Source organism: Ctenopharyngodon idella, chromosome 15, assembly GCF_019924925.1.
Source record: "Ctenopharyngodon idella isolate HZGC_01 chromosome 15, HZGC01, whole genome shotgun sequence".
Lineage (NCBI taxonomy): Eukaryota > Metazoa > Chordata > Actinopteri > Cypriniformes > Xenocyprididae > Ctenopharyngodon > Ctenopharyngodon idella.
The window spans coordinates 29621776-29635773 of NC_067234.1; the positions used below are offsets into that span (position 1 = coordinate 29621776).

Here is a 13998-nt window from a genome sequence, read left to right on the forward strand (position 1 = left end):
GGATCAGCAGCTAAGAGGAAGAGCTGTGAACTTCACATGGGAGCAGAGCCGCCGAGTCCAAGCGTGGCCGCCACCTCAGGGCCCAGCGGCCCGGCAGGAAATGAAAGGATCATTTAGTTTGTGGCAGATGAGCAGGAGGGGAAAGGGAGGGGACGGCGCAGACACAGACACACGATTTTAACCCTCCTGAGACGAGCAAAACAAGCTCTGCTCAGATGTGCTGTGGCAGAGGTGTTAGGGTGTACGTGTGTCTGCGGTGACCCAGTGGAGGGTACGTGTCAGAGAGTTGTGTGGTGGGACGGAAAGGGAGAAAGCAGTTGTCATGGCAGCAACAGTAGCTGTTTTAATGCTGTTGGTGGTGGAAGATTTGTGACAAGCCAGTCTAAAGGTGGCTAGCTTCCCTGTCCAAGTGAATGTATCGCCTTCATTTCAGACCTCGAGTGCTTGTACTCTCCATTCTGACACCTCGCCCTACAGCCAGGACGCCTCCTTTGAGCTTCGTTGCATTTCATCATTAGCTAAGGCAAGCTTCACTGTTACTATTGCTCATACTTTGAGTTTAACACAAACACTAACTCTTAATATTATATTTTTTGCACATAGCTCATCCCACACTATTTGTGCCTTGGACTTAAAGGGATAGTTCACCCAAAATTGAAAATTCTGTCATTAATTACTCACTCTCATGTCGTCTCAAATAAGTTTTGTTCATTATTGATTTCTGTCCCTCCATTGAAAGTCCATTCTAAACGATCATAAAATAAATCCATATGAATTGAAGTCTTCTGAAGAGACACAATCGTTTTATTTGATAAACATATTTAATTTAGGCTTTTATTCACATGTAAACATTGATCAGCGAATATACATAGAGTACTCAAATATGGTAAACAAAAGCTCAGACGTACTTGCTTGACGTGCGAGAACAAACTTCATTGGTTCTTGTGGAAGCTCAGACATTAAAAATATCTTCATTTGTGTTCTGAAGATGAACGAAAGTCTTATGGGTTTGGAACAACATGAGGATGAGTAATTAATGACAGAATTTTCATTGAGTGAACTAAATGATATCCAGTTTTTTTTTTATGTGAAATTGTGTGTTCTTACGTTTTTTCCCTCGTAGTCTGGCCAAAAATGGGCAAAATCCCATAGACTTTCATTGAATGGGGAGACCTAAGTCTAGAATATCATAGACACTTGGTAGTGGACTCTTTTGGCAGTAAGCAACCACCTAGCAACCCCTCAACAGCCAAGCGTTGCGGTAATGAGCTTGAGCTTCAGGAGAGAATTTTTTAGAAAATGTCCATTATAATGCATTTCAGGTGGTGTCTTTACTACTACTTGGGATATTTTGAAATTCATGGATTGTCAAAGGCTGTGATACTCATCTCATAGTTCTTTTACCTTAATTATTGCAGTCTGGCCTCTGATTAGAGATGACTTGGAGCACATGGCGGGCAGATGAATGCTGTTTCTATACTACTCAGAACTTCCTGCTTGGTCCTGGAGATATTTAGGGGGTTTTAGGGTTTGAGATGATGATGAGCATGATTTGGTTAAAAGAGCTGAGGGTACCTCATAAGTTATGAAGGCCACCTTGAGATAAGAGTGTTATCCTGCTCGTCTTATTAGTATAATGAGTTATTTATAAATTTGATAGAACTGTTTGAATAGTACTGGCTGTGCTGTTGTTCATAACTTTGGAAACTATGATGGCAACATCTGACTTTTAGAGTTCACGTTGACATTTAAGATTTTTTTAGCTTTCAATCACTGTCGTACTTTATTATATTAATTATGTTCAGTGTTAACTGAAAATGTGCTATAATTTATGATATTTTAAGGACATTTTAAAGCTAGATAGTTGGTTATAATTTCATTAATTTAGACAACTAACCAAAAATAAGACCAGTTATATACTAATAAGTTTAACTGGTATTGGTATAAGTTTAATTATAGGTTTAATTGGTGTCCCTTCTTAAAAAAAAAAAAAAAAAAAAAAAAAAAAAAATCAGTTTGTCATTTATTAGAAGTTAGTCAGAAGCAAAAACTGCTGTAGATGTTACAATTTTTTTTTACAATACCTTTTAATTTTTGTCTTAACTATTGTCACTGCACTTTTATCCACTGAAATCTATGCATTTATGAAATTCATGGTAGCTATTTGTAGTTATCACTTCATTTCATAGCGTCTTGCAGATTTGTAGGTGAGATCTCGTAGAGCCATGTTCACTTCCCTCTGATTTGAGTGTGAGGTGACGGTGTTGCTCGGGCATCACTGCTTAGGCATGTTCAGGTAGGACTGGAGTGGGGTTGTTTCCATAGTGCTGTGGGTGAAAGTCTTAAGTGTTGTCACTTGTGAGAAACACCTTACTTCCCCAGAACTACATGGCAGCAGGCGCAAGCCACGTTGAAATGACGTGCTGTCGTATACGGCGACACACGCCGCAAGAAGCCTGTAATTTGGCTGAACAAGCTGTCTTTGGAGTGAGCACTGCACATTTTCAGAGGGCAGCAGGCGTTTGGGAAAAACTGCAGAGGGTGCCTCTCCTGAGCCATCACCTGTCAGATGGAGGTTTTATCTTTAAGTCAATATAGCGGGATCATTTCAAGCATCCTGTCTAAATGTGTACAGGAAATGATTCACAAACCAATGAAATGCAGACCGCACACAAACACAGAGTAAAGAAAACAAAAGGTTAGGTCGGGTAGGGGGAGGTTCTGTGGTTGTATTGGCTATTGTTGTATTGGCTGGAAGTGGCACATGGCCTGAGGTGCACGGCTCAGACATAAGAAAGTCTCTGTGTGCCATTAGAAGGGTCATTATGATGTCTACTTTGCCCCCAGGCTCATGACAGCCTCTGGACTAAACAGGCCTTTACGCTTGCTGGTCTTCTACATCCACGTCCCCTGTCTGCCGACAGCGCTCCACTTCAGACTCCTTATGGAACCAGTGAGCAATCACAAGAAGAGGTGCCCAGCCATAAGAGCCCAAAGTATGTTTGTGTGTGTCCGCATGAGTGCATATGTGAGTGCTCCAACAGTGTGAACCAGCGAGGTGCAGCGAGACATTGTTAACACGGTCCAGCTTACAGGCGTGACCAGTATTCTTCAGAGAGGACGATACCGAGGCCAAAGGAAATATTCCCAACACTCGTTTATTTCTCATGGCACTGCTGGAATGTCCCAGTGCATCCTGGGTGTTCCACTCGCTCACTCGTTAACAGCTTTCACACAGGGTACCAATTAACCTCTCACATCCTGTTCCACAACAGGTTTTTTTATTCCACAAAGCTTCTACTCTAAGCGACCCTTTTAACAGAAAACACCTCTCAGTGTTTCTAAAGTCCTCACACAGCATCTCCATTAGACTCGTCGTCCTCAATTTATCCCTCTTGACCTTTTGCCAGAAGGCCACTGGCAGTTTCAATTCAGTTCACTGCACAATTTCCTTGGGTTCGCTTTGTGGATTGCTACAAAACATTACAAAAACATTGGAAGCTATCAATGGTGATATAATGGTGGCAGGAAAAGGCGTACATACAAACGTTACTGTGCTGGTTTACGCTGCGATGGAAATATATAGTAGGTATGCACTGATATCAAAATTCTTGCTGGTAATTATCTGCTGTTTTTACTAAATAACTAGATATACTTGAAAGTAAAATCAATTGTTTTAATGGGCCAATAAAATGGTATGATATGGTACCAATATATGTCGATAATATAGATGTTATTTATTTATTTATTTAGATGGTTTTATGTTGTTGATGCTTTACTGTTCAAAAGTTTGGGGTCTAAAATGTCTTATAATGTTTTTTTTTTTGTTTGTTTGTTTTTCAGCAGCCATTACTCAGTCTTAAGTGTCACATGATCTGTCAGAAATCATTCTAATATGCAGATTAGATGCTCAAATAGTTAAAAACAGTTGAAACTGTGATACGTTCATTTTTTTGTTTGTTTGTTTGTTTTCCAGGATACTTTGATGAATAGAAGGTTCAAAAGAAAATTATTTATTTGATATTAAAATTCTGTTAGATATTGGAATCAATTTTTTTTATTTCTTTAGTGTAAATTTTAATCAATAGCTGCGTCTCATTTTGAAGGCTGCTTCCTCCGGAGGTCGCATTTGAAGGCTGCATACGTCATCGAGGCGGTCTCATTTGAGAAAAGTAACCGTTAGATTGCAAAGTAAGAAAGAAATTACAGTATTTTACACCTCACGAGGAATAACAGTCAATTTTATTACGGTTACTTTTTACATCCATGATGGCGTATGCATCCTTCAAATGCGACCTCCGGAGGACGCAGCCTCCGAAATGAGATGCAGCTAATGTAAAGCATCCTTGATAAATATAAAAGTAACTTTTTTTTTAACTTTTTTTTTATTCTTAACGACCCCAAATTTATCCAAATATGATGGGTCATACATGTTGAGCATGTGTACTGTATGTATGCATGTAGGGAGGATGAGATCATGGGAGCGTGGGTAATGTAAAGGACACCTCTTGTGTTACCACCATGCTGCTCTCTGCGGCTATGTACAATCCTGCCACATCACAGCCTATTCAGAATAAATGGTTAAATGTACTTCTCAGTATTTGTTCTTTAGAAAGTAGAGAAACCAGGTCACAGTAGCCCCTTGCAGTCAGCTCTTAATTGGTCGTCTTGCTCCTGGCATGCATTTTGCCGACGGCAGTAACCGTAACTTGTTTGCGGGCCAGTGTGCTTCTTTGTCCAAACTTCACTGATTTGGTCTGAGCCATTGTTGAGCCCTAACAAGTCAGACACCCCACACTTTCCTCCTCCCCAGAGCCTCAGATGTAATTATGGAGCTTGTCTCCTGGCAGTTGCAGTCGGAAAAAGTCACCAACAGCCGAAAAGAGTGTCCATTAAGGCTTGTCTGACTCGACCCCGGTGTTTGGAGGGGGTGAAGCGAGGCGCAAAAACGTGGCGCGGGCAAGTAGCAAACACGTCTGTTTACTGGAGCATGCAGCAGCCTTCCAGCTCCTGCTTCCTGGACTTTAGCGTCTACCATGGGTGTGCGAGGACTTGTTTAGAAGCTGCCGCTGTCCGTGTGAGTCAGCCCACATCGCTATCAGCCGCCCACTAATTGCAATGAGGTATTAGGTAAATGTCACTTCACAACGACAGCTCAAACAGAGAAATCGCCTCTTTAAGCATCTTTTACACACCATGGGTGTCTCTGTCAGCTGGTAGAGCCACCGACAACATGCACAGATCCATGGAGATCCAAGATTTTAAGTTTAAGTAATCCTTAGGTCTTTCCTCTACAACTTATTTTGAGGAAAGGATTCTTTCATATGTAAAGATGCACCAGTGCAGCTGTTCAATTAAAGAAAAAATGTTTTATTTTTTCCCCTCTTCGTCTTCTGTTGCTGTTAAACAAATGCCTTGATGGTAATCAATTAGACCACAGAACCATCCACTGTATATGGGTAATTACAACAGCAACAACAACATAATTGGCTTTTAAATCATTTGCGAATGACTGAATTCAAAGCATATGCCCTTGGAGCACACAACCAAGCACAAGACGCCATCTCTACCCATCTCCCCTCAGCAGCGGGGAAGAGACAGCCTGTGGACCCACAGCACTTATTTTTCAATTGATATAATGTTATTTTATCATTAATAGTTTTTCATCTTAATTTACTTCTTCAGCCCAGGACATTCCAGTTACATTCTGTCCATCAAAGTTGTTATAACCATATCAGCTATTGGCTGACATTAAAGATTTTTTTTAATCAATACCAGACCATAGATGCCTCGGACAGCGTGTGATCCCGATATACACATTTAATTGTGCGTTCTCATATCACTTTTTTTACATTCCCGTTCACATTATCTTTGTTGTCTTCTAACGCTCACTTAAAGATCATCTTTAAAAAAACTAATAATTTAATAACAATTTAATAAATGTAATCTTTAGCAAATCTCAAAACGAATATACAATATCATTTTGTGATACCAAATTTTGCTTGTAGTATTTAAAAATGATTTATTTAGACGACAACATAAAGAATTTTAATATTGGCAAATGATTGTGTTTATAACCAATAACATATAACATTATTATCAGCTTTTTGTATTGGTCAATTATTGGATATATTTTAGCTAATATCTGTGACCCGTGCTGGCAAAATGAGTCGGAATGCGCACGGCTAGTTTCAAGCTACAGGCAAAACAAATTAAAAATATCAATTTTAGTTTAATGTGAGGTTTTCACAAAAAATGAGTTCATTAAAGGGTTAGTTCACCCAAAAATGAAAATTCTGTCATTAATTACTCACCCTCATGTCGTTCCACACCCGTAAGACCTTCATTCATCTTCGGAACACAAATTAAGATATTTTTGTTGAAATTCGATGGCTCAGTGAGGCCTCCATACCCAGCAATGACACTTCCTCTCTCAAGATCCATTAATGTACTAAAAAACATTTAAATCAGTTCATGTGAGTACAGTGGTTCAATATTAATATTATAAAGCGACGAGAATATTTTTGGTGTGCGCCAAAAAAAACAAAATAACGACTTATATAGTCATGGCCGATTTCAAAACACTGCTTCATGAAGCTTCGGAGCGTTATGAATCAGCATTTGTGTTCCGAAGATTAAGGAAGGTCTTACGGGTGTGGAACAACATGAGGGTGAGTAATTAATGACATTATTTTCATTTTTGGTTGAACTAACCCTTTAAGCCCTCGTCTAACAATCCCAATGTTCAAAATAGCAATTAAACATTTAAAAGTATCTTTATTTTTATGTTTACTGAGAGGACCTTTCCCTGCTCGCTTCTGGACGACTGGCACTTCCCCTCATCACAAGTTTGGCATCGTTGTAAAGCGCAGCATTCCTGCAGCAAAGACGCCTCAGACAGCGCGTGATCCCGATATACACATGTACACAGAATTACAGCATTTCAAAAAAATCTGTCTTGGCGAGTATTCACGCAAACATGATCTGTTATGTCTTAAGTGAACGTTTGGTTAACTGTTGGGGAAAAACATCTGATGTGTAACATTACATTAGATCCGTGCGTTACAGTAGGTCTTAATATATAGGTTGTCTGTTTCATTAATGTTAATCAAAATTTTGTGGAATCATGGAAGAAAAAAGTTGAATATATATTTTTTCCTATAGATATAGGTTTTTGACTTGGTGTAGCAGGTGTAGCTCAGTCATTTTTTGTTGGATTCCAACAAATCATACATCATTTTGAAAGTTTTTTTAATAGAAAATATGAAAATATCAATAATTCATTTTTGAAAATTTGCTCATTGCGACTCATTTTGCCAGCACGGGTCACATTTGATATTTAATTTGATTGTTTACCTTTGATCTAACACTCAAAATTTCTAACATTTCAAAATGTAATACTCCTAAAATGAATGTAATACTCTTAATTAACAATACTCCTGTTAAATGTAATTTTTATCATATCTCAGAATGAATATCCATTTTTCATACTGTACATTATAATGTTCTGGTGCCTAAATTCACAGCATTTAAAACTACTGTTTTTAGTGATTTATTTTTAATTTATTTTGACAAAATAGTATACATTTTAATATCAGTATTGGCCAGGTTTTTAATATCAGTTCATCCCTATTTCAGTGTCTTGTTCTCCTTCTCAATTTTGAAGGGTCTCACAAATTCTTAAAAGTCTCTGATAAAATATACTTTTGTCATCTTTAATTGATTGCCTTAAAGCGAATGTGGTCATGATCTCATATTTCATGCCACTAATGATCTTATATATAAGGGTTGGTTACATTAAGTGCAGTCCAGGGCATGTCTTATTCCTGGATGAAATATTCAAATTCTTGGGGAGAACATGATGTTTCTTTTCATGTGTTAAGAAGCCATCTCGGTGCCACTTTGGGTTATAGCCACTCCTGTCACTGCGGATAATGGACAGCTGACATGCTGGTGCAGAAACATGGCTCTGGGCCGTCCGGCAATGACATCGCACTAGCAGACTGCCACCACGCTCGATCACTTGTAACCCACACTCATAAACTCACCATGACAGACATTGATCACCACTGTCACTCACTAGCCATGTCGTGATGAGTTTAAAGTCACACGCTAGACATGCAAATGCTGCGGCGTGACACTAATGGTCATTTAGTTTTTGCATGTGCGTACTCGTATGTGTCCGCCTGTCTGTCTCATATCTCAATCGAGTACTGAGGGAAAGCAGAGGGGGAAAAAAAGTGCACAGCTGGACACGCACAGTTTGCCAATTCGCTGTTTGTTCCGGATTTCAGCCAGTTTACACACTCTGCTCATTTTATTCAGGCTCTGGTTGAGTTCCATGTTCCATTCCCTTTTGAAGTCACAATCTTTCCTTCTGGCCCTAAATTAGCGATAACATGATATCGCTGTATTGCTATAAAAAGCTTCACACTCCCTGCATGGGCTTGCTTGTTGTTTTTGCTTTGAAACAAGGCGAAGAACACACAAACACAAAAGGAGCGGTCCATTCGACTGGTTTGGAGCTGCCCAAATGATGCTTTTGTTTGGTGTTTAAAAAAAAAATTTTTTTTTGAAGTCTTGCAAGCACTTCAGCCAGGAAAAGTTTCCTTGAAGAGCACTTTATGGAATACCAAGGATAAACAAGTTCAGTAGAACCTGAATTTGACATCGTTCCTGAACTCTCAGCTTTGCCTGAGTTGTTCTTGTTGCTGTGGATCTTTGGTAGGATGTAGTTTGTAATTAGACACAGATGTTTCTAAAGCAGCTTGGCCAGACTGTTATTCTTGCCTTGCTGAGTACTTATTTTACCCTCCTCATTTCAAGCTGCACTCACTTTAAAACTTTCCCAAAATTCCAAGGCCTAATGCAGTTTTATGTGGCATTTAGTTGCAAAGCAGCCATGTGATGCTACACGCTATAATTAATTTCTTTCTTTCATGAATTCTATTTTTTAGTAATTATTCTGGATATTTATTCATCTAGCCTGTGTAATGAGTGTTAAGGATTTGAGAACGTCACTTGTATTGAAAGAGAATGTGTTTAAGGATGGTTTTGTTTGTCCGTTTGTTAATCGGTGAAAATAGAATGACAGATTGTGCTTGGTGGGATGAATTTGTGAATTGTGCTGTGTGTAATTTTAATTGATCACTGTTCTCTAGAGAACATGGGTAGTGAAGTCATTCTGGTGTGGACAGCGGGAATTCCCCGCTCCAATGTAACCACACTCGCTGCTTTGATCTGGTGTGAGCATTTCAATGATGCTGAATTGGAGAACCAGGGTTTAGTCTGCTGTGATGTGAGGTGGAACAGGCAGAACTGGCTCTGTCATACAAGGATTAGTTTTTATGACTTTATGACTTCTGACTTTTTGGTGCTCTCGACCTGATACCAGTCACGTGACAAACAGATTTGAGGCTTAAGCTCTGTTCCAAAACCTAGTGACCTGCCTACTGTCTACTTCCTACATAGACAGCTGTCATTTGATACCTTAAAATAATGTCTATGGAGGCATTTCACTAGCTACAGCCTTGAAAAAATAGTGAGCATTTTAATAATCTTCTGATGACGGCAGCAGTCCTTTCACTACGAGACACTGATGCCGCAGCTGAGCGTGCTGGTTTGAGCGGTTGGTAGCAGTGTGTTAAACTTCTGAACTGAAAGACACATTGTGAGAGGCAATTCCGTTTTCATCAAAGTTAAATCAGTCTCTCTTTAAAGTGGCTTAAACGGTTCAAATTAGTGGTGGGATTTTTCAAGCCAATATATAGGAGTCTCTCAAGGCCATGTGCTTGTGGGCTGTGGCGTGCCTTCTTTTAAGGTCAAATGTTGCGCAGTGAGCTCGTCGATGATTCACATGGTAAAATCCACTTTTCAGAAATCATCGTGAGCTCATCTGAGCTTCAAACTGTTGCACCTGACTGAAATCCTGAGGAGATGAACGAAGTTAATACCTAAGAAGGAAAGTATGGTGCTATCGTTCTTTGCCGAGATTTCCTCCCAAAAGCCAGTGTAAGTGTAATTAATCTGTTCCGTCAGTATTTGTATTTTTAGCTCTGGAGTGACTAGAGAGAGAGCGAGAGTATGGGAGCAATCTATGACTGGCTGGTATCCACATATGGGCCTGATCTGGCTGTTTGATGCAACATGCCGACCTCCATATTGAAGAGATTTCCAATTGCAACAGCGCCCATGTGCCATGTCTCAAAGCATTGTGTTCAGCACAGCATTCAATGAAAAGGATTGGTGAGGCTATTATTCTTTCTATTTTGTGTAATTTTAACACAGCATTTGTGAAATTGACTGATTTGTTAAATACTGAATACTTTAAGTGTTTTAAAAAAAGAAATAGTAGTAATTTTGATCAATATGTTTAAAATGTAAACTCACATGAGCTGAAAATGCCTATCATATAATAGTGGGTTATAAGGCTGTTTTATTATACATAAGGGTCTACATAGTCTTTTATCATGGTGGCCACCATTTTGAGATCACATGACCAATATACTACTTAATTTCGCCCACCTTTATTTAGGGCAGTTTTTTAATCATGCATGACGGATGCATCTGTAAATATTATGCTTCAATAGTGGAATCAGTAACTCCGTCTTTGCTTTGGTGTGATACTGCATCTACACCAGTAGGTGTCAGTATACAATCCAAGACAATTGTTGTATTGATTAGTGAAGCAATAACAAATTAATACTTGGTGCATCTTTAATTTGCAGTTCTTTTAGTACTTAAGCCCAAAGTTTACTTCAGCAGTCCGCATCCGCACACCGTCCGCATGACGTAATTTTCATCATCAGGAGGGTCCGCGGACGTCCGCACACCCCGTCCACATGCAGCTCAACTTTTTGAGACCGTGCGGATGGTCCGTGTACAACAGCGCATGTGCGAGTGACTTGAATGCTTTAAAACAGAAGTCCACTAGACAGTGCATACGCGCCGAACACGTCTTTCTGCGCTCGTGGCCAAAGGAGTATACTTTGAAAGGCTTGCACGCTCAACTGTGCGCGACATGGAGCGGAATGCGTAAAATGAAGTATACCGGGGCCTTTAGGAGCACATTAGTTACCAGGCTCCTTTGATTCCTTCACTGGAGAAGGCAACCGCACAGAAATCACACCATTAGATGTCTTGTAATTACTTAGCAAGCTAGGAAAACATTTCCGTTCCATCTGCTCATACCACCAGAATCTCAGTGTCATCCTCATATTGATAAATAAGATGTGGTATTACCATAATCACAACCAAGCTGTAATGATGGTTTTTGCATGACCAAACGTGCAGCAATTTGACTGTGGCTTGAAAGTGAGGAGGTGCAAACAGCTATTTCTTTTATTCTCAATTTCCTCCACTTTAGAGGATTCTGTGGTCGGTAGAGTATTAAAACTTTATTTCACCAAATGTAATACTCAACCAATTTTTAAATTAAGTTTTAACATATGGGAGACCCAACCACAAACAAAACGAGTGCATATTGTTTTGAGGACATTTGAGCTCAGAAATGTGGAGGTTTTGCCAGAAAGGCTGGTTTCACACACACACACACACACACACACACACACACACACACACACACACACACACACACACACACACACACACACTTGTATATGTGGTTTACGGGGACTTTCCATAGACATAATGTTTTTTTTAATGTACAAACTGTATATTCTATCTCCCTTCACTACCCCTACCCCTAAACCTACCCATCACAGTAAACTGTCTGCATTTTTTGAATTTCAAAGAAACACTGTTTAGTATGTTTTTTAAGCCATTTGGTTTACGAGGTCACAGGAAGTGTCCTCATAAACCATGTTTACGTTGTAATACCCATGTCATTACACACATTTGTGTCCTCATAAACCATATGTACAAGCACACACACACACGTTCTATCCCCTGTCCCTAACCATCACAGAAAACTTTAAAAAAAAAAACCATGACTTAGTATGATTTATAATCTGTTTTCCTCATGGGGACCAAAAAATGTCCCCACAGGGAGGAGGATTTCGGATATTGCCATCTTTGTGGGCACATTTTGTCCCGATAATGTAGGGTTTACCTGAACCACACATACACACTAATTCACTAATAATTTCATTTTCATGCGTAGAAAAGGTAGTGCTGATCAATCTGAATTATTTAATTATTTAAATAAAAGTGTGTGTATTCACTCATTTTATTAAGTGCAAAATTAGTAAAGTCTCATGATTTCCATGTGAAAATATTAAAGGGATAGTTCACCCAAAAATGAAAATTCTGTTATTAATTTCTCACCCTCATGTTGTTCCAACCCCCTAAGACTTTCATTCATCTTCGGAACACAAACAGAGATCTTTTTGATGAAATCTGAGAGCTTTCACTTTGACACTTCAAAAAGTTCATAAAGAGATCGTAAAACTAATCCATATGAATTGAGCGATTTAGTCTAAACTTTCTGAAGAGACACGATCGCTTTATATGATGAACAGATTTAATTTAGACTTTTATTCACATGTAAACATTCATCAACTCACACATCAGTTGTTTTAAACGGAAGCTCAAGCATGTTGATGCTTGATGTGCGAGGACCAATGAGGTTCGTTCTCTGATGTGCGAGAACCAATGAGGTTCATCAATGTTTATATGTGAATAAAAGCCTAAATTCAATCTGTTTATCATATGAACTGATATTGTCTCTCTAGAAAATCTGGAATAAACAGATCAATTCATACGGATTAGTTTTACAATCTCTTTATGAACTTTTTGAAGCGTCACAGTGGAGGGACAGAAATCACTCAGATTTCATCAAAAAGATCTTCATTTGTGTTCCGAAGATGAACAAAAGTCTTACGTGTTTGGAACGACATGAGGGTGAGTAATTAATGACAGAATTTTCATTTTTGGGTGAACTATCCCTTTAACGTTTTAAACATTGTATTAAAATTTTTGTGTGCATATACATGCACACGTATGATTAGTGAATGAAACTCACTCTCCTTTTTTACGATTCTAGATGATGCAGTGACATCCTGTTCTGTCTTTGACTGGAAAATCTCTCTCTTCATCTCATCGCTTGCACTGTCTTTGACGAATGAGCATTTTTCCCTGTGAAATCCTCTCCACCAGTCCATCAGTCAGTCTCGCTCGTTTTCTCTCTCCTGTTCTGGGCCGTCTTCACCTTTCCTGACAGCTCTGTGCCTCATCACCAGCTATCTAAAGTGACAGCTCACATCCTGGGGCTGCAACAGGGGCTGGCTCACTGAAAAAGAGCAGCACAATACACACATACACATACCCTAAACCCTCCTTGCACCCTCATGCTCTCATTCTCTCTCGCTTTTGCTGTCGCACACATACATTTACACCCACGCAGACCCCTCTGCCCCAGTATTAATTCATAAACGCATTTGCTCTAGTTCACTCTTGGTGCTGCGGGGGCATCTGTGAGGCTATGGTGATACGCTGGGAGGGGGCGCCCGAACACGCTTCACACGCTACTGCTTGAGCGCTCAGCCTGCTGCCCGATGAAAAACAGACGGCTGCAGACACATATAGTGAGTGTTCTGCTGCACGGAAGGTTCAATGGAGTGTGCTTCTGAACGGCAGCAGAGAGCCGCAGTTGGACATTAGTTCTGTGAGAGGCCTACAGCTGCAGCACAAGCCTGAGGCTCCTTCACCACACTGTGAAGCTTTAAAATTCATTGCTGTTTAGCTACCATCCAATGGCGGCAGTCTATATGGGATATTTTGTCATTTTCATTTGATACTAGTGACTCCACAAGTGTAAAAGATAACTTCGGTGCTGTGACATAGAGGTTAGTGCATGTGCTCTGACACCTTGAGCTGTGATGCTCATGTAGATACAAGTTTGATTCCGGATTGAGATATTTCCTGTCACTTTTCCCTCTGTTTCCTTCCTTCATTTTATGTTGTATCTTGATTGTCTGTATCAATAAAAGCTGCAAAATGAGCAATAAAATAAAAGGGGCAATATTAATAGAACTATAT

The 13998-nt window shown here is 39.6% G+C and overlaps 1 protein-coding gene across 10 annotated transcripts in view; it reads left to right on the forward strand.

Annotated features, from left to right (window-relative positions):
• bcas3 (BCAS3 microtubule associated cell migration factor) overlaps positions 1 to 13998 on the forward strand; it is a 261158-nt gene that overhangs the window by 120892 nt on the left and 126268 nt on the right. The window contains exon 24 of one of the 10 annotated variants that reach the window (XM_051863588.1): positions 13004 to 13995. The exons of the other annotated variants lie outside the window; for them this stretch is intronic. Coding sequence (XP_051719548.1) covers positions 13004 to 13101 — 98 coding nt within the window. The 3' untranslated portion in view covers positions 13102 to 13995. Of the gene's footprint in view, positions 1 to 13003; positions 13996 to 13998 lie in introns of those variants that run through there. 10 annotated transcript variants of the gene reach the window in all.